At 42.3% G+C, this 26,840-nt stretch overlaps 1 protein-coding gene across 3 annotated transcripts in view; it reads right to left on the bottom strand.

Annotated features, from left to right (window-relative positions):
• Positions 1 to 26,840, bottom strand: part of SPAG1 (sperm associated antigen 1) — a 66,829-nt gene that overhangs the window by 2,932 nt on the left and 37,057 nt on the right. For all 3 annotated transcript variants that reach the window (XM_042972689.1, XM_042972688.1, XM_042972690.1), the window contains 6 exons: positions 24,097 to 24,471; positions 23,675 to 23,774; positions 18,151 to 18,303; positions 13,623 to 13,789; positions 10,136 to 10,268; positions 8,140 to 8,266 (listed from right to left, as the gene is read on the bottom strand). In XM_042972689.1, coding sequence (XP_042828623.1) covers positions 8,140 to 8,266; positions 10,136 to 10,268; positions 13,623 to 13,789; positions 18,151 to 18,303; positions 23,675 to 23,774; positions 24,097 to 24,471 — 1,055 coding nt within the window. The remainder of the gene's footprint in view (positions 1 to 8,139; positions 8,267 to 10,135; positions 10,269 to 13,622; positions 13,790 to 18,150; positions 18,304 to 23,674; positions 23,775 to 24,096; positions 24,472 to 26,840) is intronic.

Genomic DNA, 26,840 nt, shown 5'->3' with positions numbered 1-26,840 from the left:
GCCTGGGTGGCTGTCGGTTAAGCGTCCGAATCTCGATTTCGGCTCAGGTCACCATCTCACGGTTCATGAGTCTGAGCCCAAGTCAGGCTCTGTGCTGACAGTGTGGAGCCTGTTTGGGATTCAGTCTCTCTGCCTCTGTCTTTCCCGCCCCCACCAAAGTGAACAAACAAACAAACAAAAAAAAAAAAAAAAAAAAAAAAAAAAGGAACAAGATCCGAAAGCTTTCCTACTCGAGTTTTCACAAAGCTGTACCAAGCATAAATGAAGTAGTGATATGAGCGGTTTAAACTTTTATAAAGGGTGATACAAATGTCAGTTGTCACATCGTATCCTGTACCATAAAACCCTCCAAAGCTGTATACTGTTCAAATAGGCTAGTGTCGACATTTATTCTTCCATCGAGTCAGACAATACGCTGGGAGAGGTTGAGGGCAAAGAAAAGGCATCTAAACGCATAGCAGAATGTGGTAGCTGAGACAGAGGCCACAAAATCAGTCTGATGTGACAGGCCATATTCTAGAACTACAGACTACACCAATGTTCTGATTAAGCCAAAGTTAATTCTGTGACGAGGCAAAGAATTGCAATGATGTAGAACGTCCCTAAGTATTCATGACCTACCAATAACAGCCTGCTCTGGAGGCTGGGGCACGGGAAAGCTAAGCTTGTGGTTACGTGACATTCCTGGGGGACTAGCTGTGATGCCACATCCCTTCTCCCTCTGTCCAGCAGGACACTGCAGCAAAAGTGATTTGTTTAAACAGATAAACTTAAATCTGCTCAAATTCATTAAAAAAGGTAAATTGTTTACAAATGATAGTACATTATAAACTATTAGGAACAAACCACATACCACTGTATCAAAACAGTACAGCTGGAACCAGCTACAGAAAACCCAAATGACACCGCATTTCCATCCTAAGTGCTCATGCTAGGAACCATACCGAAAGGCAAGCAAGTGGGGCAGCAGGGCAAGCTGAGGTAGTTCCTGCTAACTCTGACCATTCTCAACATTTTGGAAGTATTAGTTTACTCTCACAGCAGCCCTGTACATACTAACTTCTGTCCCCATTGAAAAGGTAAGGGAACTGAGGCACAGACATATAATTCTTGGGATGATCGAGGCAGCAATGACCAGAAAGTGAACGGGAATACAGTTGTGGAATCCTAGCGAGATGCCTGAAAACAGATTTGTGAGCTACAGCCTTGGAAATGAAAGTCCACCAGTCACGGAGGCAATATGTATGGTTTTTCAACCCATTCAAGAAAAATCTATGCATAAAGAGCAATCTGTCTGGTTGAAGAAGACCTAAGAAAATAGGAAATACACTTCGATAAGAGTTAAAACAGAGGCGAGCAAATGTAAAGAGAAAAAGAGCCAGAAAAGTGGAGACACTGGAAGACAAGGGACCGCGGGCCAGATCCCAAAAATGGTCACGCAGCCTGGCCCTGGCCCTTATGGAAGTTTCTGTCTTATGAAGGGAAACAATATAAAAAAGTAAACAAATGAGTAAGTATGGACTATCACTAATGCAAGTAAGAAAACCAAGGTTCCCGATGATACTAACGAGGAGGAAGGAGTCTTTTTTTTTTTAATTTTTTTTTTTTAACATTTATTTATTTTTGAGACAGAGAGAGACAGAGCATGAACAGGGGAGGGGCAGAGAGAGAGGGAGACACAGAATCTGAAACAGGCTCCAGGCTCTGAGCTGTCAGCACAGAGCCTGACACGGGGCTCGAACTCACGGACCGTGAGATCATGACCTGAGCCGAAGTCGGACCTTCAACCGACGGAGCCACCCAGGCGCCCCAAAGGAGTCGTCTTTTGACACAGTTGTCAGAGAACATAGGACCTGAAGACAAACAGCCACGGGGGACCTGAACACAAACAGCCATGCGGGAGGGAAGAGCAGAGCATACACGAAGAGAAAAGTATGGCTCTGGCAAAAAGGAAGACGTTCAAAGTTGCTAATTATACCATCAGGCCTTAAAAAAAAAAAGTATAATCACATGTGTTTGTGATAATATATATATTAATAGATGCACTTAAACTGTAATAAGAGTTATGTTACTTTTTGATATTTTTGGCCTTCTAGCATACCCAATTAATTGGCTGCAAATTCCTTAATGCAAGCACGATGTCTTATTTACCACTCCGCTCCCACAGTCTAGCACGTACGTAAGCGGCACTCGATTAAAGAAATAAATTGTAAGACAAATACCATATGATTTCATTCACATGTGGAATTGGAACAAATGAACACGGGGGTGGGGGAGGAGGCAAACCTAGGAAGACTCTTAACTCTGGAGAACTGATGGTCACCAGTGGGGAGGTGGATGGGGGTACAGGTGAACTAGGTGTTGGGGATCAAGGATCTAGGCACTTACTGTGATGAGCGCCAGGTGTTACACTAAGCGCTGGATCACTAAATTCTACACCTGAAACTTGTATTGTGTTGTATGTGAACTGAAATTTAAACAAAAACTTGGGGAAAAAGGAATTCTAAGTGAAAGCCCCGTGATTTTTAAAACTGGCGTGTGTGTGCGCGCGTGCTACTAACTACAGGCAGGGCACCTGCTCCTCGTGAGCCTCCGCGCCAGCCCCTCCCAGACACGCCGAGGAAGTGGATCCAGGCATGACTTCTGGTGCGTTTTGTAAGCAGTTGTCGCTTTTGAAGATACTGAAACTAAATTCGCTTGGCACATAACTCAAACTACAGGACGTATAAACAAAACTGCAAGAAATCAAACCAGAAAAACAAACTGCCGGCCTCATAAATCTAGTGGGTTGGATTACTCAAATTTGGGATCATCTTTCTGCAGAGTACAATTTCTAGAACGCATTCCAAAGGAGTATAAGAAGTCTTTCGTTAGGTACACCTCTCACATTGTGTCAGGAAGACAAGTTCCAAGAGTCAGGCAACCAGCATGGAGTAAAACTGCTCTAAGAGTCTGGACATGCATACACTCCTGAATCATCACACACACCTACCCTCACGTACCTGAATTCATCGAGCTCAGAAAAAGCTGAGGGAGTTTTGAAGAAGCCTCTCTTAATTCATGGTGCCACATACCATCTAAGGAATCTATACGTGAGGTTTATAAATGAGCGTGTTGCTAACAAAAAAAGCAGGAGTGGAGGGGGGGGGGGTCAGGTCACGTGCACACCGTGGCACAAACCTGCAGGGAAGGTGGCGCACCCCAGCTCCATGGAGACGGGAGTTCCCGTGCTCAGGACCCTTCTGGACCTGGGCCAACGCACCTCTACCCAGCTGTTCATCTGCATCCTTTATAACAAACTGGGAGGGGTGACAGGGAGGGCAGGCAGCTGCGTGGCTCCAATGGTCTGGAGGTCACAGCACAGCCTCCGAGTGGCAACCTCAGTGCATGTGCGATGCACAAAGTCCTGACTCCTCAAGGCACAATGAGCACAGCTCCTATGCTGCACTGTAGAAAAACATGACCGCCCTCTCCCAACAAAACCCAGGTTTTACAGAATATATTTTTAGTATTTCCCCGTCAGTGATGGGCAGGAACTAAAAGAATTACCTCAAACTCAGTAACGTCAAACCTAACTATCCCCCTCCCCACTCAAGCCTCTCCCTCCTCCTGAATACCCTCCATTATTGCACTGCACCACTCAGCTACCCAAGCCAGTAACCCTGGAGGTACCACCTTTGTTTCTTCCTCTGTCCATCTGCTCAGTAGGTCCTGTCGACTTTACCTTCAAACAACCGTCAGTTAATCTCTCTGTTACGGGCTAATTGTGTTCCCCTCCTAAAAATTCCTATGCTGAAGTCTTAACCCATAGCACTTTAGAATGTATACTTCAGAATGTAATTTGAAGACAGGTTCTTCTTCATTTTTTAGAGAGCGAGCAAGCGAGTGTAAGCGGGGGAGGGGCAGAGGGGGGAGAGAGAGAATCCTAAGCAGGCCCCCACGCTGTCAGTGCAGAGCCTGACGTAGGGCTCAATCCCATGACCCCGGGAACCATGACCTGAGCCGAAATCGAAATTGAGAGTTGTACGCTCAACCGACTGAGCCACCCAGGCACCCCTGGGGATAGGTTCTTTAAAGAAGTAATCAAGTTAACGTGAGATCATTAGGGTGGGTCCTATCCAATATGACTGGTGTCCTTAAAAAAAGAGGAAACTGGAAGACAGACATATACAGACAGAAGACAACGTGAAGATACAGGGAAAAGACAGCCAACCGCAAGCCCAGGAGAGGGGCTAGAACACATCCTTCCTTCACAGCCCTCAGAAGGAGCCATCCCTGCTGACGCCTTAATCTCAAGATTAAGAACTCTAACAAAATAAAGTTCTGTTGTTTAACCCGTGATGTGGGTACTTTGTTATGGCAGCCCCGGCAAACTAATATGCCTTCTCTCTTCCCTCTGCCATTACCTTCCTTCAGGCAGCTGACCTGGTAGCTTCTAACCAATCTCCCTACTCCGTGCTGGGTCCCCAGTGATCCACCTTCCACACTGCTGGCAAACCTGACCCATTGTGCCCTCCTTGACCACGTAGCCTTTAGGGGTTCCCACCACCTTCAGGATCAAGCCTAGTCACCACAGCATGACCCTCGGGCCTTTCATGATCTGACCATCTCTCTCCATCCCCACTCCTACTCACAGCTGGTCTCTTGCTGTACCAATTCATGAACAAGTTCATAACATGTGGGCGGGGAAAAATCATAGCAGCTATATTAATAGCCCCAAACTAGAAACAGCTGAATGTAATTAACTGGTGAATATGTTAAAAAAAAAAGTTGTGGTATAATCAGTAATAAAAATTAGCAATAAAAAAGGAACAATTCCTGGGGCGCCTGGGTGGCTCAGTTGTTTGAGTATCGGACTTTGGCTCAGGTCATTATCTCGAGGTTCATGAGTTCGATCCCCACATCGGCTCTGCGCTGGTGGCTCGGAGTCTAGACCCTGCGTCAGATTCTGTGTCTCCCTCTCTCTCTGCTCCTCCCCCACTCACGCTCTGTCTCTCTCTCTCTCTCAAAAATAAATAAACATTTTAAAAATTTAAAAAACAATTCCTAATATTCACATAGTACAGATTAACTCTCAGATGCTATGCTGAGCAAAAAAAAAAAAAAAAAAAAGTCAAACAGTAAATTCTATAGGACTATGTTTATGTTACTGTCAAAAAGAAGCAAAACTAATCTACAGTGATAGAAACCAGATGGATGGCTGCCTGGGAGTGGGGGCAGAATAAGGGAAATAAAGAAAAATGGGCATAGGGAATTTCCTAGAGAGATGCAAATAATATTTACCTTGACTGGAGTGATGGCTACACGAGAATTTACATTATTCAAAAGTCAATGACCAAATTAAGAAAACAATTCTACTTATAATTGCATCAAAAAGAATAAAATACCTAGGAATAAATTTAACCAAGAAGGTGAAAGCTTTGCACACTGAAAGCTATAACACACTGATGAAACAAACTGAAGAAGACAGAAATAAATGGCAAGACTTTCTATGCTCATGGATGGGAAAAAATAATACCTTTAAAATGTTTACCCTACCCAAAGCAATCTATAGATTCAATGCAATCCCTATTCAAAATTCCAATGGCATTTTCCACAGAAATAGAATAAACAATCCTAAAACTTACTATATGAACCACATAACACCCGAATAGCCAAAGCAATCTTGAAAAGGAACAAAAAGCTGGAAGCATCACACTTCCTGATTTTAAACATTACAGAGGTGCCTGCGTGGCTCAGTTGGTTAAGCGTCCAACTTCGGCTCAGGTCATGATCTCGCAGTTCACGAGTTTGAGCTCCACATCGGGCTCTGTGGTGACAGTTCAGAGCCTGGAGCATGGTTTGGATTCTGTGTCTCCCTCTCTCTCTGCCCCTCCCCTGCTCATGCTCTGTCTCTGTCTCTCTCAAAAATAAATAAATTTTAAAAATAAAAAAAATAAAACTACATTACAAAACTACAGTATTTAAAATAGTATGGTATTGGCATAAAAACAGACACAGAGATGAATAAGACAGAACAGAGAGCTCAGAAATAAAAAGCCATTCATAAATGGTCAACTAATTTATGACAAAGGGGCCAAGAATTCTCACTGGGGAAAGGACAGTCTTCAATAAATGCTGTTGAGAAAACTGGACCACTGTCTTTACACTACATACAAATATCAACCAAAAAAAGATGGACCAAACTTGAACATAAGACTTGAAACCATAAACTAGAAGAAAACATAGGTGGTAAGCTCCTTGATGCTTGCTGGTCTTGGGTTTTGGATTTGATGCCAAAAGCAAAGGTAACAAAAGCAACAATAAACAAGTGGACTACATCAAGCTTCTGCACGGTGAAGGAAACCATCAACAAAATGAAAACTACCAAGTGGGAGAAAATATCTGCAAACCCTGTATCTGATAAGCAGTTATCCAAAGTACACAAACAATTCACAGACCTCAATATCGAAAAAATAATCTGATTAAAAAATGAGCAGAGGAACTAAACAGACATTTTTCCAAAGAAGACACACAGATGGCCAACAGGTATATGAAAAAATGCTCCACATCACTAACCAGCAGGGAGACAGAAATCAAACGCACAATGAGGTATCACTCTTGTCAGAACGGCAATCATCCAAAAGATAAGAGATAACAAGTGCTGGTGAGGATGTGGAGAAAAGGGAACCCTCGTGCGCTGTGAGTGGGAATGGAAACTGATATAGCCATTATAGGAAACAGTATGGAGGCTCCTCAAAAAACTAAAATAAGACTACCATATGATCCAGCAATTCCACCTCTAGGTATTTATCTGAAGGAAATGAAAACATGAAATCTGCAAGACCTCTGCACTCCTGTATTAACGGCAGCAATATTTACAACAGCCAGGACATGGAAACAACCTAAGTGTCCATCAATGAATGAACAGATAGAAAAAATGTGGTCTATTTACAGTCATACAAAAGAAGGAAATCCTACCATTTGCAACAACATGGATGGCTCCTGAGGGCATATGCTAAAAGTGAGGTAAGACAGAGAAAGGCAATTACCTTATGACTGCACTTGTACGTGAAATTTAGAAAACAAGACCAAAAACAGAACTGAATTTACAGACACAAAGAACAAACTGGTGGTTGTCAGAGGCAAGACAAGGGCTGGGGAGTAGGTGAAATGGGTCAAAAGGCACAAACTTCCAGTTAAGAAAGAACTCATTGGATATAATGCACAGCATGGTGATACAATTAATAATATTGTATTGCATATTTGAAAGTTGCTACAAGCATAGATCTTAAAAGTTCTCATCACAAGAAAAAAAATTTCAACTATGTGTGCTGATGGGCTGCTAACTAGACTTACTGGTGATCACTGTGCAAATCAAATCATTAGGCTGTATACCTGAAACTAATACACTGTTAGTTGTCAGTTGTATCTCAATTTAAAAAAACCTCTAAAGAGAAAAAAATTAAAAGATGTGAAAGCTTACAATGTGTGAATTTCATTGTATTATACCCTAATCAAGTTGATTTTTAAGAAATAACAATCTCAAGAAATGCCATAGCCCAGTATGTTCTGACTTTTCTTTGTGACATTACTTTCTACAAATATATACATTCATTCAACTTTTCCATGCAGAAGAATCAGCCTCAAGAAAAGTGTAATTATACAATACTTTCTTTGCAAATAATGGTGTGGTTTTCTTAGAGAAGAATGCCACTCTAAAGGAGCCAGTTTAAGGCCCAAATCACCAATCTCTGATGTCTCTACCAACTTTCACTTGGTGAACCAAGCTTCCGTTCTGATGCCTTCCTCCCACCCCACAGACACCTCAATCCTTTGGTGGAGGAATCCAGTGGTTGCCTTCAGTGATTCAGTAACAAACCTTCCTGTTCCATAAAATGGATCTATCATTAACTAACAAAAGTCCTCGGAAAATCCGGAAATAAAATAATAATTTTTGAGCTGGAAGGAATCTTAGAAAATATCTAGCTCCACGTTAAAGGTAGGGGAAATCTGAGGCCTATTCTAAGCTTTCAGGATTGGTTAGCATAGAACCAGGATTAAATCCCAGGATAATCTCACTCCCAAGATTCATGTTCATAAAAACCACATATTGTTTTCAGAGCTGAAATTTACTTATTAAAATGAAGATTTCCTCACCTTGAGTCCTTTATGAGCCAGAGCTCGTCTGTAGCACGCTTTTACATTCCTGTTATCTATCTCAAGTGCCCGATCACAATCCTGCTTTGCCTCTTCAAATTGGCACAGCTTCAAGTAACACAGAGCTCTGGTAGAATGTAATTATGAAAGCAATTATGTATTATGAAATGCAAAGACAACACTATAAATTTAGATAGTTAATAACAATCAGAACATAGCTCAATAAGTCTGTTAGCTGTCTCATTGAAACCTAACATTTTACTCTAATTATGGCATTTTCTTGCAATATACATAATTATGGCACTGGGGATACAACTGCAAACAAGTACAGCTCAGGCCCCTCAAGAAGGCTATAGTCTAAGTGGAAGAGACAATTAAAATAAGCAAACATAATAAAATCTGAACAGGATGCTCTGGGAACACACAGCTGAGAATCTTACCAGATCTGGTGGGGCTGAGGCAAAAGCAAGAGTAATCAGGGAAGACTTCCCAGAAGAAGTTACATTTAAGTTGAAACCCAGAGTAGGAGGTGAGAATTATCCAGTGTGAAGGCACTGGGCTGAGAGTTAAGATGCAGGAGGGGAGAGGGTGGCCAAGGGCCCAGCAACAGCAGAGTCTCACAGTGAAAGACAGAGAGCAAGGTACTCTTGATGAACTAAGTGCCATATGGCTGGCTGGGTGCAGGGATGAGGTAGAAGGGCGGTCAGGCCAGATGGGGAAGAGCAAGGAGCCTGAGCTTTATCCTGAGCTTCCAGCAAGTCCACCAATGGGTTCTCAAATAGGGGCTAACATGTTCACCATGTTTTAGGAAGATTAGTCGTGCTGCAATTCAGAGAATGAGACGAGAGGGAACAAGTCTGTGCTGTGGAGGGGGTAGCAGACATCTCGGAGGAGACAGTGGTGATGGGACATGGGTGAAGGGGAGGGCAGAGAGAAAGGCTCCCCCAAGAGGAATTTAGAAGTAGGACATCCGAGCTTGCAGACACACTAGGAGAGGGAGACATCGGTCAGGAAGGCAGAGAGGAGCGGAGTGGTTAGGTCTGGAGCCCACACAGAGATTTGGGGGGGACACAACTGAAAGGTAACGGAACTGAAGGGAGGATGCAATGGCTCAGAGAGCATGCAGAGTGAAAAAGGGACCTACACCTACAGAACCCAGAGAACGGCTGGGAAAGAAAGGCCCATAGAGGAAGAAAAGAGCCAGGCAAGTGAGTGTCTGCACTGATGCCAAGAGGAGAGGCGGTTTCCAGGGAAAACTGAGTGGCCATTAATGCCCAGAACCGCAGAGACTGAACAGAAGAAGAGTAGAAAACTACCTGTTGGAGTTAATGACAAAATTTTTGGCAAAATAGTTGCCAATAGAGGAAAACATGTACAAAAACAAAGCAGTGAGAAGTTAAATTAAAAAGGATTCATCTAAAATAGCTAGGAAATCTTGTGCTGGGAGTCCCTGCTCTTTAGGAACTAAGCCTTCTTCCTCATCACCCCAGACTCTACTTACTCCAATCACCAGATTTCTAGAGCAATCTTTTACCATTATGTGGTATAGATGGCCTCTAAACAGCTTTCCAGAACAATCTGCCTATTCTTGCTATGCACTGAAGGATGCTGGTCCCCTCTCTTAGGACTTCAAGAGAAAAAGGACACTTAAGAACTAGTTTGAAAGGGAGGTGACTCCTGCTCCTACACGGAGGATGATGCGCAGACCTGACTAAGCCACAGTGGGTCCAAACGGCCAAGACGGGACAGTGCAGCAATGTCAGGGCGGCGAGGACGGCCTGCGGAACCTGTGTAGCAGACCAACCAGACGCCCAGCCCGCCTCATGCTTTCCATCTCTCTGGAACTTCTATGGCTCCATCTCTTTAAAGAATACTCACCCAGGACAATATGCTATATAAATTGTCAAAATGATGGGGGAAAAATTCGGCAATTAATTTGTATGTTTTAACAAAAAAAAATGAACGTAAGAAATACATAAAGTTACAAAGAACTTGCCTGTTTGTATAAATGGCACATTCCTTGTTGTTAATCTTTAAGCATTCAATGTATTTACTAAGGGCATCTTTATAGTTTTTGTCCTTTACACATTGATTTCCTTCTTCTTTAAGGGTTTTAAACATTTTTTCATCTATGGGACACCCCCCAAGGGGAAAAAAAAAAAAAAGAGGAAGGATTCATATAAGCACCTCTATAAAATCTTCAGTACATCTGTAAGTAGATATTCTATTGCAAATTAACCTGACCACACATACCATGCAGAGCTGAAGTCTAAGTGGAACAAAACTTGGTATACAAATTAAAAAGACAAATTGGCTGTAAGTAAAAATTACACAATTATTACAATATTTTTTCAAATTAGAAAATAAAATATAAGTAATTATATTATTTTATCCATATTGGTATGTCCTCTGCTGAAGATACAAACATCTACAGTGTTTGGTGGGAAAACTATTTCATGAAAAATGAACAAACAAACCTGTTCATGCCTGAGGCAGACATCTGGCCCCGCATTTCCTTGGAAAATCACACCTCCTCCACCCTCTGTCCTGTAGTTTAGGTAAAGCAAACCGTACCCTAGCCCTACCATTTGGAGTAATCTTTATTTTTTTACTAATCAGCACATCATATTTCTTTTTTTTTTTTTTCAACGTTTTTTATTTATTTTTGGGACAGAGAGAGACATAGCATGAACGGGGGAGGGGCAGAGAGAGAGGGAGACACAGAATCGGAAACAGGCTCCAGGCTCCGAGCCATCAGCCCAGAGCCTGACGCGGGGCTCGAACTCACGGACCGCGAGATCGCGACCTGGCTGAAGTCGGACGCTTAACCGACTGCGCCACCCAGGCGCCCCAGCACATCATATTTCTTTAGCCACAATAATCTACTTGGTCAGGGATGGGCCTATGAGAGCCAATAAGATACAACACTTAAGATTTCTGTGGCAGCTTCTGAAAATTCTTGGCTCTTTCCAGTGGAAAATGAGGAGGAAAGGAGGAGCTATTCTGCCATCCGATGATACAAGGGGAGAGTCTGGGTGTCTAAAAATGGGCTAAAAAGAGCAACAGAGAGGTCAAGATAGAGAGCTAAATAAGAATCCCCGAATCCTGAATCCAACCATCCCTGCAGCTACATTACTTGCGGACTTTTCCATGGTATGAGCCAGTAAACAACCTTTATTGCTTAAGCCATAAAGGGTTGGGTTTTCTGTTATCTTCAAAGAGAGAGTCCCAACTATTACCATTACCTGTTATCATGCAGTGATCATGGCTGACTCTCTGTTTAGGATCCATTTCCCCTTCCTAAGAGTGCCTTGATATTCATTCAGCTATCACCCCTCTCCTATTAACCCCAGGTGTTCAGGGGAAGCTGACTCCACTGATCAAGAACTCAGGCCTAAGCCAATCCAGGCATGGCATTCCTTCATCATAGGGACTGGCTCAGGAATGGACACATGACCCATTAGAGTAACTACCATTAGATTCTGGGCCAAGAAAGGAACAGGATAAAAAAGCTAGGGTTTTAGGTGTAACATATTTTCTCATTGTTAAATTAATGCCACCCAAAGCAATGGCGTCTCTCGGAGCCTTTAGACATTCTTAAGTGCACACATGAAGCCTAAAACTGCTGCAGTTCTATTATTTTCCATCAGAACTTGAGCCCTGATGAGCTGTGCCTGATTTTAGGGCCTGCCTGAGCCCTTTCAGTTCCATGAGCCAAAACCATTCCTTACAACCTGTCAATAGATTTTCTGTTACTTGCAATCAAAGTTTTTTAACACACATAAAGTATGAATATCTAAAGTTTTAAATCTGTGTAAATTACCCAATGGAGTCACCTGATATAAAAATCCATAAATTAAAATTTAAAATATCTTTAAATTTTATAATCTAAAAATCTTAACACACTAAACTTATAATATAAACTTGGAATGTTAACAATAATCTTATTTGTCCCCTGCACAATGGCATGAAGTAGTAATCACAGAATATTAAAAAAAAATTTTTTTTAAGTTTATTTATTTATTTAGAGAGAGACAGAATGAGCAGGGAAGGGGCAGAGAAAAAGGAAGTAGAGAGAGAATCCCAAGCAGGCTCTGCACCGTCAGCACAGAGCCCAACACGGGGCCTGAACTGCTGAAACCTGAGATCACGACCTGAGCCAAAACCGAGAGTCAGACGCTCAGCCGACTGAGCCACCCAGGCATCCCAATCACAGAGTATTTCTAATGAGTCATGTTTCAAAAGATGTCATACAATGGGGCCAATGACACTCCCCATAAATCTAGCATATATAAGCCCTAAAACATAAACAGAGTATTACTCTGTTTTAGGGCTTATATAACTTGCTGAAAAACTTTCCTTAAGCTTTTCCTCCCCCAGTGTTTTTAAACCTTCGGTATCTATTCTAATAATCACATAAAAATGAACAGAAAGAGCTGATTATACTTGTGCTTATAATTAGCTATCCCATATCTACGGTACAGTTAGTATATTCACTCTGTTAACAAACAGCTACCCTTTACTGACCAAATGCTTTGTGTGAGGCTCTAATGGCAAACTCTAGAAAACCAGAGAGCCCCACGATCTTCCAAGGACTGCTAAATAATCATAAAGCCCTGGGGCACCTGGGTGGCTCAGCCAGTTAGGCTTCTGACTCTTGATTTTGGCTCAGGTCACAATCTCACCCCAAGTCTGCTCGGGATTCTCTTTCTCCCTCTCTCTCTGCCCCTCCCCTGCTGGCACACGTGCGCACGCTCTTTCTCCCTCTCTCTCAAAATAAATAAGCATTTCAATAAATAAATAATCTTAAAGCCTCAGATGTACCCTGCATCTTCTTTCTAGTCAATGAAGAGGGTGAGGGTCTAAGAGAAGCCACTGGAACATCATGACTCAGGAATCTCAGGGTGTCTGCAAGATGAGGCTCAAGGAGATATACACAGAGTTCCTAAGCAGGCAGGAGAAATGGGGCCTCAATGGCTTTACGCAGAAAGCAAGAGTGAAGTCAACACTTATTAAACACTGTACAACGTGATGAGGTAGGTACTAAGGGAATGCAGATATGTTAACAACTATGATATAAGGCAGAAGAAAATACCTGCTAGATATTTACATTGTAGGATTTTACTTTATTATTTCAAACACACCAATCTTATTATTTTAGCCCTGCCACATATAGGCATAGTAGTAAACTAATGCTATTTCTTTTTCTTATTAATAATTATGCTAACTTAACCTTTATTATTTTGTATGCACATCTCCATTTATTCCTAAGAACTCCATGAGATAGTTACATTTCCTCCTTTCATACACACTGGGACACTGGATGCATGAAACAACTTAAGACTAGTTAGAGGGAGAACAGGGTCTTAACTTAAACCTGGGTCTGATGCCTGAGTTCATGTCCTTCTCCTTCTGCTTTACCAAGAAGATATACACACAGCTCAAGACAACCCGCCCAAGAAAGGATTGTAGGCCTCCCCTACCTGTGATGCCAGGCTGGGAATGGCTACAGGAGTCTCCCACTTGGTCTGGGGGTGTCTCTGTGGCAGGCTGCCAAGCTCGTAAATGCGTGGAAGCGGGCACAGCAGGAATGGGTGACAGCTTCTCCCGCCAGCTTGGTCCATCCAGATTCATTAAAATTCTTGTTATCCTAAAAAGAAAATGAATTTTCTCGATTAATCATGCCATTTGTTTTTTATATCCATGAAGCTCAAATCAAGAGTAAGATTTACAAACATTGCATTTGTGTACTTCCCTGTAGAAAACAGTCTTAAGCTGTCTGCTGTCCACAGACCTTTAAATGGTCTTTAGAAGGACTTTTAAAAGTTGCCAAAAACTATGTTAACTTTAGATCCTTTTTGTAGAAGAAAAAAGCGAAGCCCTTCCTAACTGGTTCAAAAAATATATTTAATGTATATGCAATAAAACTGTATTTTTTTGAAAAAGTGAAAAATAAAAGCAAAATTTAGAAGGCCTAAAAGAAACGTCTTGCATAACATTTAATGTAATTACTAAATTGATAATGTATTACTCTGGAGAATAACCAAAAGCACTTCAGAATTTCTATGCCCAAACCTTACACCAAAGACAGGTGTTCAAGACTAGCTGCCGAAAGTGATGAGGACAAGCTGTAATGTGGAATGCTGTTTTTTCTTAAAACATTTCCATATTGCTAAGATACTCTTACCTTTATTTTTTTTGCCTCTAAAATTATCCATTAACTACGTTTTCAAACACATAATGATGAAGGGACAAGATACTGGAGTCTACTACAAGGGCCCTTGTATTACTGACATTTACTCATGACCATCAAAAGGTTCAGATTAACATCTCCGATTATCACTGTGTCATCATTTTAAACACACAAAATATATTTAGATTTAAAACAAAATTGAATCATGTATTTGAAATGAAACTGGTTTCAAAAAGGTGTGCCCCGGGACACCTGGGTGGCTCAGTCGGCTGGGCGTCCGACTTTAGTTCAGGTCATGATCTCACAGTTTATGAGTTCAAGCCCCGCATCGGGCTCTGTGCTGACACCTAAGAGCCTGGAGCCTGCTTTAGATTCTGTGTGTGTGTGTGTGTGTGTGTGTGTGTGTGTGTGTGTGTCTCTCTCTCTCTCTGACCCTCCCCAGCTCACACTGTCTCTCTCCCTCTCTCTTTCAAAGATAAACAAACATTTTAAAAAAATTAAAAAAAAAAAAAAGGTGTGCCCCAAGACTGAGAAGGTTTACTGGTAATTAGGAGAATGCATTCAAGTTAGTTAACTCAATAGTACTTTTTGTGCGAATAGTTTTTATTTATCTAGACACAAATACAATGCACATACTTTTTCCCCAGTTTTTTAAACTGAAATTTCAGTTATGCTGAAATTGGTTATGCTAACCAACTCTCACATATTTTAGAGAAAAAAAAATTTTTTTTGAAAAATAATGTAAAACCACCCACAAATGCAGAAAAAAAAAAAAAAAGCTTTAGAAAAAAGAATTTTCAAGCAAAACTTGTATTACCAGCAGAGAGGAAGGAAGAAGCAGCTGAAAAGAGATGATGTGTTGCCAGGGAGTAAATAAGTATATGCAGGGAAATTTAACATATAAGATTCCTGGAGAGGAAGAGAGGAATATGGTTAATGGAAGACAGAAACAAAATAAGCACAGATGTTTAAACTGGGGGGGGGGGGGGGGGGGGGGGGAAGCTGTTGTTGCTCACATGGAAAAGCATAAATATGGGATTCATGAAAAGGAACAGTGAAATTTTAAAAATTGATATTTTATAGAAGAAATACAGCAAAAAAAAAGCCTCCTCACCTTCTTATAAAACATCAGTAAGAACCAATTAAAAAAAACTTACAAGTCAATCTATATAAAAGGACCTTCATGAGGACATATAAAAAGTATAACACAATCCTCAAAAAGTTTAAACATAGAATTCCCATATGACCCAGCAATGCCACTCCTGAGTATACACCAAGAGGAACCAAAAACAGGTATATAAGCAAAACCCTGTGCACAAAATGTTCAAAGCAGGCCGTTCACAACAGCTCAAAGATGCAAACAACCCAAATGTCCACCATCTGATGAATGAATGAACAAAATGATATATATTCCTATGATGGATTATTCAGCTATAAGAAGAAATGAAGCACTCACATATACCACAACAAGAATGAACCCTGAGAACACTGTGTAGGTGAAAGAAGCCAAACACAAAAGGTACCTCCTCTAGGACTCCACTTATAGGGACTACCCAGAATAGGGAAGTCCATAGACAGAAAGCAGATTACTGGTTTCCAGGGGCTGGGATAAGGGAAAATGAGTGATTGCTTAATGGGAACAGAATTTCCTTTTGGGACGATAAATGTTTTGGAATTAGAGCGAGGTGGTGGTTATACAACATGTGAATGTGCTAAAAGGCCACTCAATCGTATATTTTAAAATAGTGTTCCCTTCTGTGAATTGTACTTCACTTTTAAAAACTATATAGTGCAGCAGGTTCAGAAATGTAATTACAGCCTGTCAGATATAGATTTCTCCCTTCAGAACTTCCAGCCTATCACTGTGAACTGTTATTTCCTAAAATACCTTTCAACAGGCCTTTCCTCTCTGTCAGCTACTTCAGGGGCCTTCCCAACTTTGTTTCACAAGAACCTCTAACCGTGAGAGGATTCTACTTTCCCCAACTACCTTGGATATGACCAGACAGAGGAGGACGGGCAAATTCAAAGCAGAGCACAGGAGTGAATTACGCTGTTAGGGAATGACTTCATTCAACACATTTTACTGAGGATATTTACTGTATGAGGTACTTCAACTACAGAGATGGATAAAACACAATTCCTGACCTCACAGAACTCCCAGGAGAATGAGAGAAAAATAATTTTACAAAAAGAGAGGGACAGAGAATTTACAAATAATATGGAAGCTGTGTAATAAAAGGCACAGTGTTCTGGGTCACTGGGAAGAGAGCCTGAAATACATGTTTGGTGAGGCAGGAGGTGGGTGTATCTGTGAAAGTCACTTCCTAGAGGAAGCAGACCCTCTCCTGATAGACAGGAAGGAATTAACTAGACAAAAAAGAAGAAAAGTACCTTCAAGCATATATGAGGCAGTAGATGACACTTTGGCAAGGCAGCTGTGCCAACAGGGCAAATGGCTGGAGAGCTCCCACGTGATGCTGCCTGATTTTACAAGATCAAGGCAACCCTGATCTTGGGTGAATGCCCAAGGTTCCAGCTAGCCCCACTCTAGATCCAATAAACAGTATATATCCCTTTTAGACAGGTTCCACGTGACCAGAGTGAACGTTCCAGGAGATGGCCATTGGCTCTACATACAGATCTTTCCAACAGTTTTCTCCAAAGTGTGGTGAAATAATGTAGGGAGGTAAGGCATGATTTTATAAAATGAATTAATCCAAAACATGCCACTCTCATTTCCTAAAATTTTTCTCAAGGTTTCCTCATGTCCCATCAGTGCTCTTCAAAGACCACCTCAGGTACTCTCTCTCCAACAACTGAAGTCTACACAAAGGTGGCCTGGCCTGTTAACCCCCACCTTCCTAACCATTTTTCACAGTTGGAGATAACCTGTCTTGTGTTTTTTCATCTAACTATATTCTGGTTTGCTTAAATACAGAGACTATATTATTTTTCCTCATTTTGTCTCTTTAGGTGGTGGGGGGGTGGGGGATATGGTACACTAGACCAACACGGGGCACAGCGTAACGCACATAATTATACTTTGGACAAATGGAATCAGAAAATATTATACATAATTAGAAATATTGCCCAACTAGTAATTTTCAAATTTCACCTGAAAGCCATTTGAAGTCTGGAAATTCTTACCTTCCCATGCTCACTCAGGGGGTAAATAGGTCATAATATAAATTAGATCCAAATTCTTTGCTATTTCACCATTGTAAGTTAATACTCATCCTAGATGAGTGTCTATTTAAAGGGCATATAACACAAATATCTAGCAGGCTCATGAAGACATCCGTTCTCCTGAGGAGAAACAACAGATATGTTTCCACTGACAGCTGTGGTGCCAATGAGCATGTGCAAACCCTGTAGGAGAAGAAGATTCAACATGGCAGTTTTCACTACATTTTTGGATTCTGTCCTATAATTAGTACTGATTTACAACATCACTGAAAACACTTCCTAACTCCACAGATATTTATAAATACTGAAATTAAATGCTGTGCGTTCAGAACAGCAAAGATCTGTACCCTAAGTTAAAAAAAACCCATAATTACTGAACAGTAATAAATGGACCGGGAAACAAATACAAAGGTGTCAGAGGACAACTCAAAATGTACTGCAGGACAGTTAGAAATTAAGTTAGAGAGAAAGAACTGTTTGGTTTTGATGGGAGTGAGAGAAGGCGATCATTCATGCAAAGTAAATAATAGAACGGTCTACACTTTGGTAGTTCTTGCAGGTGGGGAAGAGAAAAATGTAGCTCCATTGTAAAACAATTAGACCTCAGGCACTGCTTCGGGTTAGGTTACCTGTTAATACTGTCATTCGCTAGCTGGATTGTGCAGTCCATTTGCAACACCGTTTTATAATCCACATAAGCTTTCTGATACTGCTCTAAAGTTTCATAGGCCATTGCTCGTCGAAGAAGAGGTTTGATGGAGAATGGATGAAGTTCCAGAGCCCTAAAGACAAAAATATTACATGTCACTTGTTCTGAAAATTACTTTTTAACTTATACTAACTGAATGTACACTACGGTACCGGACTCTCAGAAATATTTTTATGTATCTGCCAGTCCATATTGGGGACCTAGGAACATACTAGAAAGGCAAACTCAGAGTAGAAGAGCAATCAAACTTGCATACCTCATTTCAAACAGTTCCAAAGCATTCTGGCATTTACTCTTTCCCCCACTGAGCCTGAGCTCCCTGGCAGCAGGCAATGTGTCTCACCCCCTCCAATGCCCGCCCCTCCCCTGTGCCCTAACAGAGCCCACCGTGGCACCAGGTACAAAGTAGGCTTTCAAAAGATTCTTGTTACTTACTGATGGATTAAAAGGAAAACTTTTATCTACACCTATGTGTTTAACAAGGCACCTTAGCACAGAACCACAGAAGCTTGCAATACATTTTGAAAATCAGCTCTCTGAACTTCATACAGTTTATTATGATTTACTTGCTGCCAAAGGGCTTAAAAAATAAACTGGAGGGAATCAAGGAAGTATATGAGAATTCCTTATAAATCATGAATTTTCATCTTGCACTTTTTAGGCTACGAAGTATTTCTAACATCACTAGAACATACAATCAAAAGACTGAATTTATGAATGAAAACTATCATACTTAGTTTTAACCAACTTAACTAAAATTGTAAAGTATGGTGTGCACAGATCCTCGGAAGAGCCCACTTTCTATATAACCCACGAGTGAGTATCTGCTGCACCAGACTGTCCACACTGGGGACGGCAGGTCTGCTCTTCTGGTTAACTCTTCTGTTCCATGCAGCTTATAGATCAGCTGCAGGGAAAGCACGAGTGAGGGCTGCTTTACTTTTTCTCCAGCAGTCTTGGGGATCTACTGTCTATTCCTGTCCACAGTGACCTGGCAAAGAGCAAGCTCTGACAGGACATCTACCGTGTGCTAGTCACTGTAGACATTCTCACAAGCCTGCAGGGTAAACAGTCCCACGTTCATCCCACGTTCATTCTGCAGGTGAGGGGATGGAGAGACATGGGGCCATCTGCCCACATGTCAGTTCTTTTGAATTTAAGCTTCAGGAAAGCAAGGACACCGCCTGTCCTAAGCACCACTATATTCCCAGTGTAGAGATCATTGCCTGGGCCAGAGGAAGCACTTCAGCAAACACCTGATTGAACCAATGCTCTTTCTACCACAAAACAGTGCAAAAACACTATAAATAAAGGAACTTCACTGGAGTCATCTGCCACTGGGACTCCTTCACAATTCTCCACGTCATACTCAACTGCACGTGTGGGTGCACTCCCGGGCTGTGTACCATAGAGGCTGTCATGAATTAGCTTCAGTTCTTTAAAAAATAACACATTTTGTTCCACCCAGGTGTTAGGATTATGGGTTATTTTAATGATCTCCTTCATACTGTACTCGGTTTTAAAATTTTTTTTCTGTAACACATACGTATTGCTTTTGTAAACAGTAGAAGTTACTTTATTTTATTTACCTTAAAAAAATTTCTTCTAACATTTATTTATTTTTGAGAGAGCACAATCGGGAGAGGGGGCAGAGAGGGAGCCACGGAATCCAAAGCAAGCTCCAGGCTCTGAGGTATCTACACAGAGCCCAACGCAGGGCTCGAACTCACAAACCGTGAGATCATGACTTGAGTCGGATGCTTAACCGACTGAGCCACTCCAAAAGTTATTTTAGAAATTAAGATCAAGTAAAAGCTTTTAAACACTAGAAAACAGATCTCTGAGCATCAGGATCTATCACTAGTACCACTGCCTTAAATCTAGCTTAGTTTCATGCTTCGAGGATATTAATGGCATGAAGAGGGATTGTAAATACGTGTAATACTTACACAACTACCTCATTTCCCCACAACTACCCCATTTCACCACTGACTTCCAATGCCCAAGGTGCTCTTTAGCCACTCAAGATGGATTTGAGGTAGGTGTGGAATGTAACACTGCGTGAGATGATGCATTTAATTTTTAGCACTCCCAGCCCAGTAAATGCAAGGTTTTTTCTCTTTAACCACAAGCCTGAAAATGAATACGAGCTTATAAATGGAGATTCTGCTAAGAAAAAAAAAAAGGCATTCATTCATAAAAACACAGAGAATTTTTAAACCAGAGCTTACAAAAACTTAACTATTCAAATTAACACTTTTAAGGACCTACAGAATCTTCTAATTTGAAGCCTGGCAGAGAGCAGCAGAGGAGCAAAAGCGAAGAATTATCAGGCAACATTCATTTTTATTGAGCCTGTCAAAATACCCTTGATGGAAAGTCACTGAAAGATATTTCCGTGTAGTTTAGAGAACCCAAAAAAGTTCTCTGGCAGATGGGAAAAGTGAAGACTTTTTTTTAGGTGATAAAGAATCCTGAGAACAGACGACAAAGGTAATTTCTAGGATAATAGTTTTAAACTTCAGTTTAGGCATCATAACCCTGTTTCGTGGCTCGCCTGGAAGTCTAAAATAGAAACATGGAGATACTGTGGCCAGGAGACGGGCAGGGCCCAGAGCTCCCTGAGCTCTCCCAATACCCCTTATACTCCCAGTAGTGATTCTCCCAGCACACCCCGGGACAAACCTCAGAGGAAGTGCTTCAGAACAAGCCCCCGGAATTCAGACACATAAAATCAAACATTTTCTTCCCAAAATGCATACAAAGGTATAGATCATAGGTCAATCTACGAAAGCTAATTCATAGGATCCCCTCCGCTCCTTATTTTAAAGTTTGCTCCCGTGAGTTTTTCTTTTTCAATGTTTGACTCCAGCTACCACTTGCCTTGTAATAAGGGCTCATGGCAGAAAAAACAACTCTCCAAACAGCAGACAATTAAGTGAAAAACTAAATAGGCTTCCGTTAAAATGTATGCAATCTTCTTGAGATGAAAAGAAAATACAGTCCTATTTCTGCTACTAAATAATTCCTAGTTCACACAGATTTTAAATACATTCATTTCAACATGTTCGCAAAAGCCAATCATGGTTTCTCTGGCATTAAAACGAGTTTGAGACTCACTGCTCTGGAGTAAAATCATCTCATACCCCTTATGTTGGGACTCATAAACCAGGTATCAAGAAAACACCGAAGTAGGTCGGCCTCTACGGAGGTCAGCACTGACCAGCAGAGCAGGATTCCTTGGCCTACAACACAGCTCTTATCTAAGGACATCTTAAATAAACCACTGCCACTTCCCTCCCCAGAAGGCCATCTCCTGCTCTTCTTCAAGACAAACCTCCATTCTAGCCTCCCTAGACACCATGGCTGGAATCCCATCGTTGACTTCCTCCCAGATCGACACTGAAACACAACAAATTTTATGTCTGCCACCTTAAACCATCTCACTTAAGGATAAAGTGAATCCATTTGTTTTGCAGTGGCCCTAACTATAGGGGTCTCAAGTTTTTGTTTTTTTACAGTTTAGTTTTTGAGAGACAGAGACACACACACAGCGTCAGTTGGGGAGGAGCGGGGGGCGGGGGGGGGGGGGGGGGGGAACAGAAGCCCAAGCAGGCTCCATGCTGTCAGTGCAGAGCCCAACTCAGGACTTGATGTTCGAACCATGAGATCATGACCTGAGCCAAAAGTCAGACACTTAACCAACTGAGTCACCCAGGCACCCCTAGGGGTCTCAAGTTTTAATTAAAGTCCTGAACTTGCTTACTGCAGGAAGACCTAAGACCAGTCTGAAAGGTATTAGCAACAGACACTTGAGCTACAAGGTTCATAGCTGCAAATCACAACGTGCTTGATATTCCACAAATTCACATGGTCTTGTTGGTTAGTTATGTGCAGTGGTGCATGTTTAACAACCAGCTCTCCTCCTAGGGAGAAAACCCCAGATTTGTGGGATTTGCCAGTTTTCACAGTATTAGTATTCCAAACAAATTGGTAGATTTCAAGCTACCAATTTGATTTCAACCAGCTCACAAAATTCTAAAAATACAACAATTAATTAGTGTGAGCTAGCACAACAGTGGATGGGGTCTACAGTCAGGCCCAAGTGAACATATAGTATTTACTTTTAAATACATAAGATTGGGAAAAAGAAATCCAAGCCCCTCAACACTTTTTTTAAAAAATTCAGGCACAGATATTATAAGTTTTTACCCATATCAATATACTGATACTATCAATGAAAAATAATTAACTGTTCATCTTCTTTTTTTTTTTAATTTTTTTTTTAACGTTTATTTATTTTTGAGAGAGAGAGAGACAGAGCATGAGCGGGGGAGGGGCAGAGAGAGAGAGGGAGACACAGAATCTGAAACAGGCTCCGGGCTCTGAGCTGTCAGCACAGAGCCCGACGCGGGGCTTGAACTCACGGACTGCGAGATCATGACCTGAGCCGAAGTCGGCCGCCTAACCAACTGAGCCACCCAGGTGCCCCTAAACTGTTCATCTTCTTGGAAGGTTATCCACATAAATTATTGTTCAAACTAGGACTTTTGAGAGTGAAAAAGGGTGACAGTAATAATTTTACCACACAAGAGTAAACCAGGACTGTGAACATCAAACCAGGACAATTTATTTGCTAGATACTTAATAGCAGCTTCTTTCCAAAGGGCTCCTGAAGCAGGTTTATTCCTTGATAGTGGAAGAAAACAGTACTTTTTATTCATGTAAATATATTCACCAATTTCAGTATGTAACTTGTTGAGTAACATGGGTGACCACAGTGCTTGAAGGATGCAAAGCTGTATGTAAAATATGGCTCTGGTCCTCACAGAGCTCAATATCCAATGTAGTGGATGACACAAGTACCCACAGGTGTGAGAGTGACAGTGCAAGGGTTATAGCCATGCAAGTGACCAGGAAGGCAAAGAAGAGGGAGGGGTTAGTTGAGCAGGGATTTCAGAGGCAAAGATGTGCAGAGGGCGTTACAGACAGTGGACCAAATGAGAGCAGAAAGCTTGTTCAGGGGGCAACGTGGTAAAAAAGGAGCCTATAATTATCTGGAACACCATACTGAGCCACTGAATGCCTATTTGAAACACAAAATAATGCTTCAGGAAAAGTTGTTCTGACACTACAGTGGATTGGAGGCGGCAGAGAGGTTAGATGGAAGGCTTGTCCAGTAGTCTAGGATATGAAAAGAGCGTGAATTAAGGTGGTGGCTGTAGAAATGAAAAAAGTTGCAGTCTTCTATTAACTGTCTTCAGTTAGAAGAAATTTATGAAAGAGATGAATTTATGACTTCCATGTATAATTCAATTAACATGTCTTAAAAAAGTGTCTTAAGAAATCAGACTCATGCAAAAATTTAGTAAGCAATTAAATACTGCATTCATCACACTGGAATGGTAAAACTCTCTTGAGAAACCTGAAAATGGGCAGTTTACCTGGTACAATCTTGAATGCAGCCGCTGCAGTTTCCTTCTTTTAGGTAACACGCTGCTCTATTTGAATATAAGATACTTAGATCATCTGCGCTTCCACTTCCTAAAATCACATTTAATTAAACACGGTTAAAATCCATTAGCGCAGTCACAGTTCACCAGCACAAGACGACTGAGGTCTCCAGGGACACTGCAGTCCTGCAGGCCGCCCATAATGCGGCGCCCCGGGAGCGGCCCGTGCCCGCAGTGGCCTGCCCGCGCACACGCTACGCATTCCACGGTGCTGCCCGCCCAGGTCGGTGCCACCCCGCCCTGGGTCTGTTCCGCATGAAGGAAGCACGCACGCGAGCGCCTGTCACCGGGCGGCGGCCCGGCAGGTCCCGTGAGCCGCAGCCCTAGGGGAGGCGCGGGCGCTGCTCGCCTACCTGCAGGCTCCAGCTGCGCGATCGCCGCCGAGTACTTGAGGGTCGCCTCGGGGAACTGCCCGCTTCTGAACAGCTCGTTGCCCTGGCTCTTCAGGCCGGCGGGGCCGAGAGGGGCGGCGGGGGAAGGGGGCGCGGTGGTGGGGTCTCCCGCGCCCCGCTCGCCGCCAGGGTGCCGGCTGGCGCCGCCCTCCGCCGCCGCCGCCGAAGCACGCGGTCGGCCCCGCTTGTCCGAGCCGGCCCCTGGCGACCGACCCCGCCGCGGCGCGCCCCTCTCCGACCGCTTGCCGCCCTCGCTCTTGCCGGTCAGCTTCTTCTGGATGTTGCCCATGGCGCACGGCTCCGCGGCGCTTCTGGCTCCCGCCGGCTCCGCGCCCTCTGTGGGAAGTTGATGCGGGAAGTGAGTGTTTGCATCATCAGGAGAAACTACCTACCGCGGCTGCCGCGGGGGTGTCTGCGCAGACGCACGGCGCAGCGCCCGAGGGGGCGGGTCGCGGGAAAGGCCCGGCGGGCACCGCCCCCGCGGGCGTGGAGGCGCGGTTCCCGGCACTTCCAGGGGCAGGTCGGCTCCGGGGCTGACCGCCTGGCCCGGTCCTCCCGGCCGTGCCTGGAAGCCGCCCCGTAGTTAACTCGTTAAACGCCGACGGGTTCGAGGCGGAATCGCTGTCCAAAGTCATTCCCTATGTCAAAGCATACGTGGCGAGCTACAACTTACAAAATATGTGTACCCTTCTCCCATTTACAATTTACGAATGAAGTTACTAAACCTTGAATACAATAATTAGTTGCACCCAACGTCAGAGTACCATTTTCCTACGTTAAAGGACTAGGAGAAAAAGATAATGCGAAAGTGAAATAAAATCCAAGTGATTAAATCATTTAAAAATGAATTTAGCAAAGAAGTGATATAAAATAGGTACCAAGTTTTTAAAGGGAGCCTTAAAAACAATAAATTTCCCATTACAATGCTTATGCAAACGTAAATTCCTTTGATCTTAATTGAAAGATTTCAGAGCCCACTTTGGATCCTCTCTTTCTCTCCCCCTCCCCTGCTTGAGCTTGTGTGTGCGCCCGCTCAAAGTCTCTCTCTCTCAAAAATAAACGTTAAAAACAACGAAAGGAAAAGAAAACCACAAATATTTAAATGAAAATCAGTGGATGCTCACCTTAAGGCAAGCGCTGAGTATAAAAACACACATCCAAGTGTAATAACCAAAACGGGCTTCATTATGAACACAATAAAAAGATCTTGTTATAGCAATAAATCCTGAGATTGGACCCAGCAAGATTATTAGAGCAAGGCTCCAGTGTTCGTCATCTGGTATCTGCTGCTCAAGTCCCCTCCCAGCATAAAACCAGATAAAAGCATAGATCAGTGTCAGGAGAAACAAGACAATTTAGTACTATTTTCTATTACCTTGTACATTATCCCCTCAAGTCTGTCTATTACTACATAGCTGCAGTTTATTCGGAACTTAATACGGGTCAATATCTTTACATACATTATCATTAACCCTCAAACCAAGTATTATCATCCCCACTTTACAAATGGGGCAACAAAGACACAAGGAAAAAGCTAAAGAATGTCCTGGAGCAAAAGAGCTAGAAATCAGCATAACTGGATTATGGGATTCCAGGGAAATGAACTGAAAGTCATACCTCTTTCCTTAAGATTGAAATGTCTTTGAACAGCTTTGTTAGTCTCTACAAAGGTAAGCAGAGGCCCAAACATGAAAGACCTGTGAGTTCTGGCGGTACTGAACTAACTGTGGAACATTCCAGAGGAGTTGTTCAGGAGGTGGCTCCAAAAGTATCTCAGAGGAGTGGCCTTATCTTGACTCTTCAGATGAGTCCTAATTAGCTTGGGAGTTGCTGATATAAACAGGATCATCGAAGTTTGGGTATGGATGAGGTCACTCAGATCATCTGAAGGATTCTTAAAAAATACTAATACTTAAAGGATGATCAGAAGAAAAACCTCCAATGGGATGGAGAAGTATATAGAAATGAGAGAAAACCCAGGAGGGAGTACTGCCTCAGAAACCAAGAAAGAGTATTTCAGGGAGAAAGGACTCAACAGTAACAAATATCAAAGGAATGGATGACCAGCAGTGTCAACTATGTAAGGCCTATAGAGAACCATTAGATCTAAAGCCACAAGGACTTACTTCAGTAGCCTTCAATAGTTTGGGTAGTTGGTAGATGCAAAACTCCTCAACAAAAATAGCAAACCGAATCCAACAGCCTATACAAGGATTATACACCATGACCAAGTGGGATTTCTCTCAGGAAGTAGCTCAACAGTACAAAATCAATATACACACCACACATGAATAGAATAAGGGGAAAAACCACATGACCACAACTGACATTGAGAAAGTGTTTTACAGGGACACCTGGGGCGCCTGGGTAGCTCAGTTGGTTAAGCATCTGACTCTTGTTCTTAGCTCAGGTCTTGATCTCAGGGTCATGAGTTCAAGCCCTGTGTTGGGCTCCACACGCTGGGTGTGAAGCCTACTTAAAAAAATAATAAATAAAAACAAAAAGCATTTTACAAAATCCAACACCTTCTCATGACTTAAAAAAAAAAAAAAAAAGAAAACCACTCAGAAAACTAGGAACAGAAATGAAATTTCTCAATCTGGTAAAGTACAATTATGAAAAACTCAGTCAACATCATATTCAATGGTAGAGTCCTAAAAGTTTTCCCCTGAAGATCAGGAACAAGACAAGGATACTGTTTTCAC

This window comes from Panthera tigris, chromosome F2 (genome assembly GCF_018350195.1).
Source record: "Panthera tigris isolate Pti1 chromosome F2, P.tigris_Pti1_mat1.1, whole genome shotgun sequence".
NCBI lineage: Eukaryota > Metazoa > Chordata > Mammalia > Carnivora > Felidae > Panthera > Panthera tigris.
The sequence above is the reverse complement of the archived record's forward strand: the minus strand, read 5'-3'. Positions and strand labels throughout refer to the sequence as shown.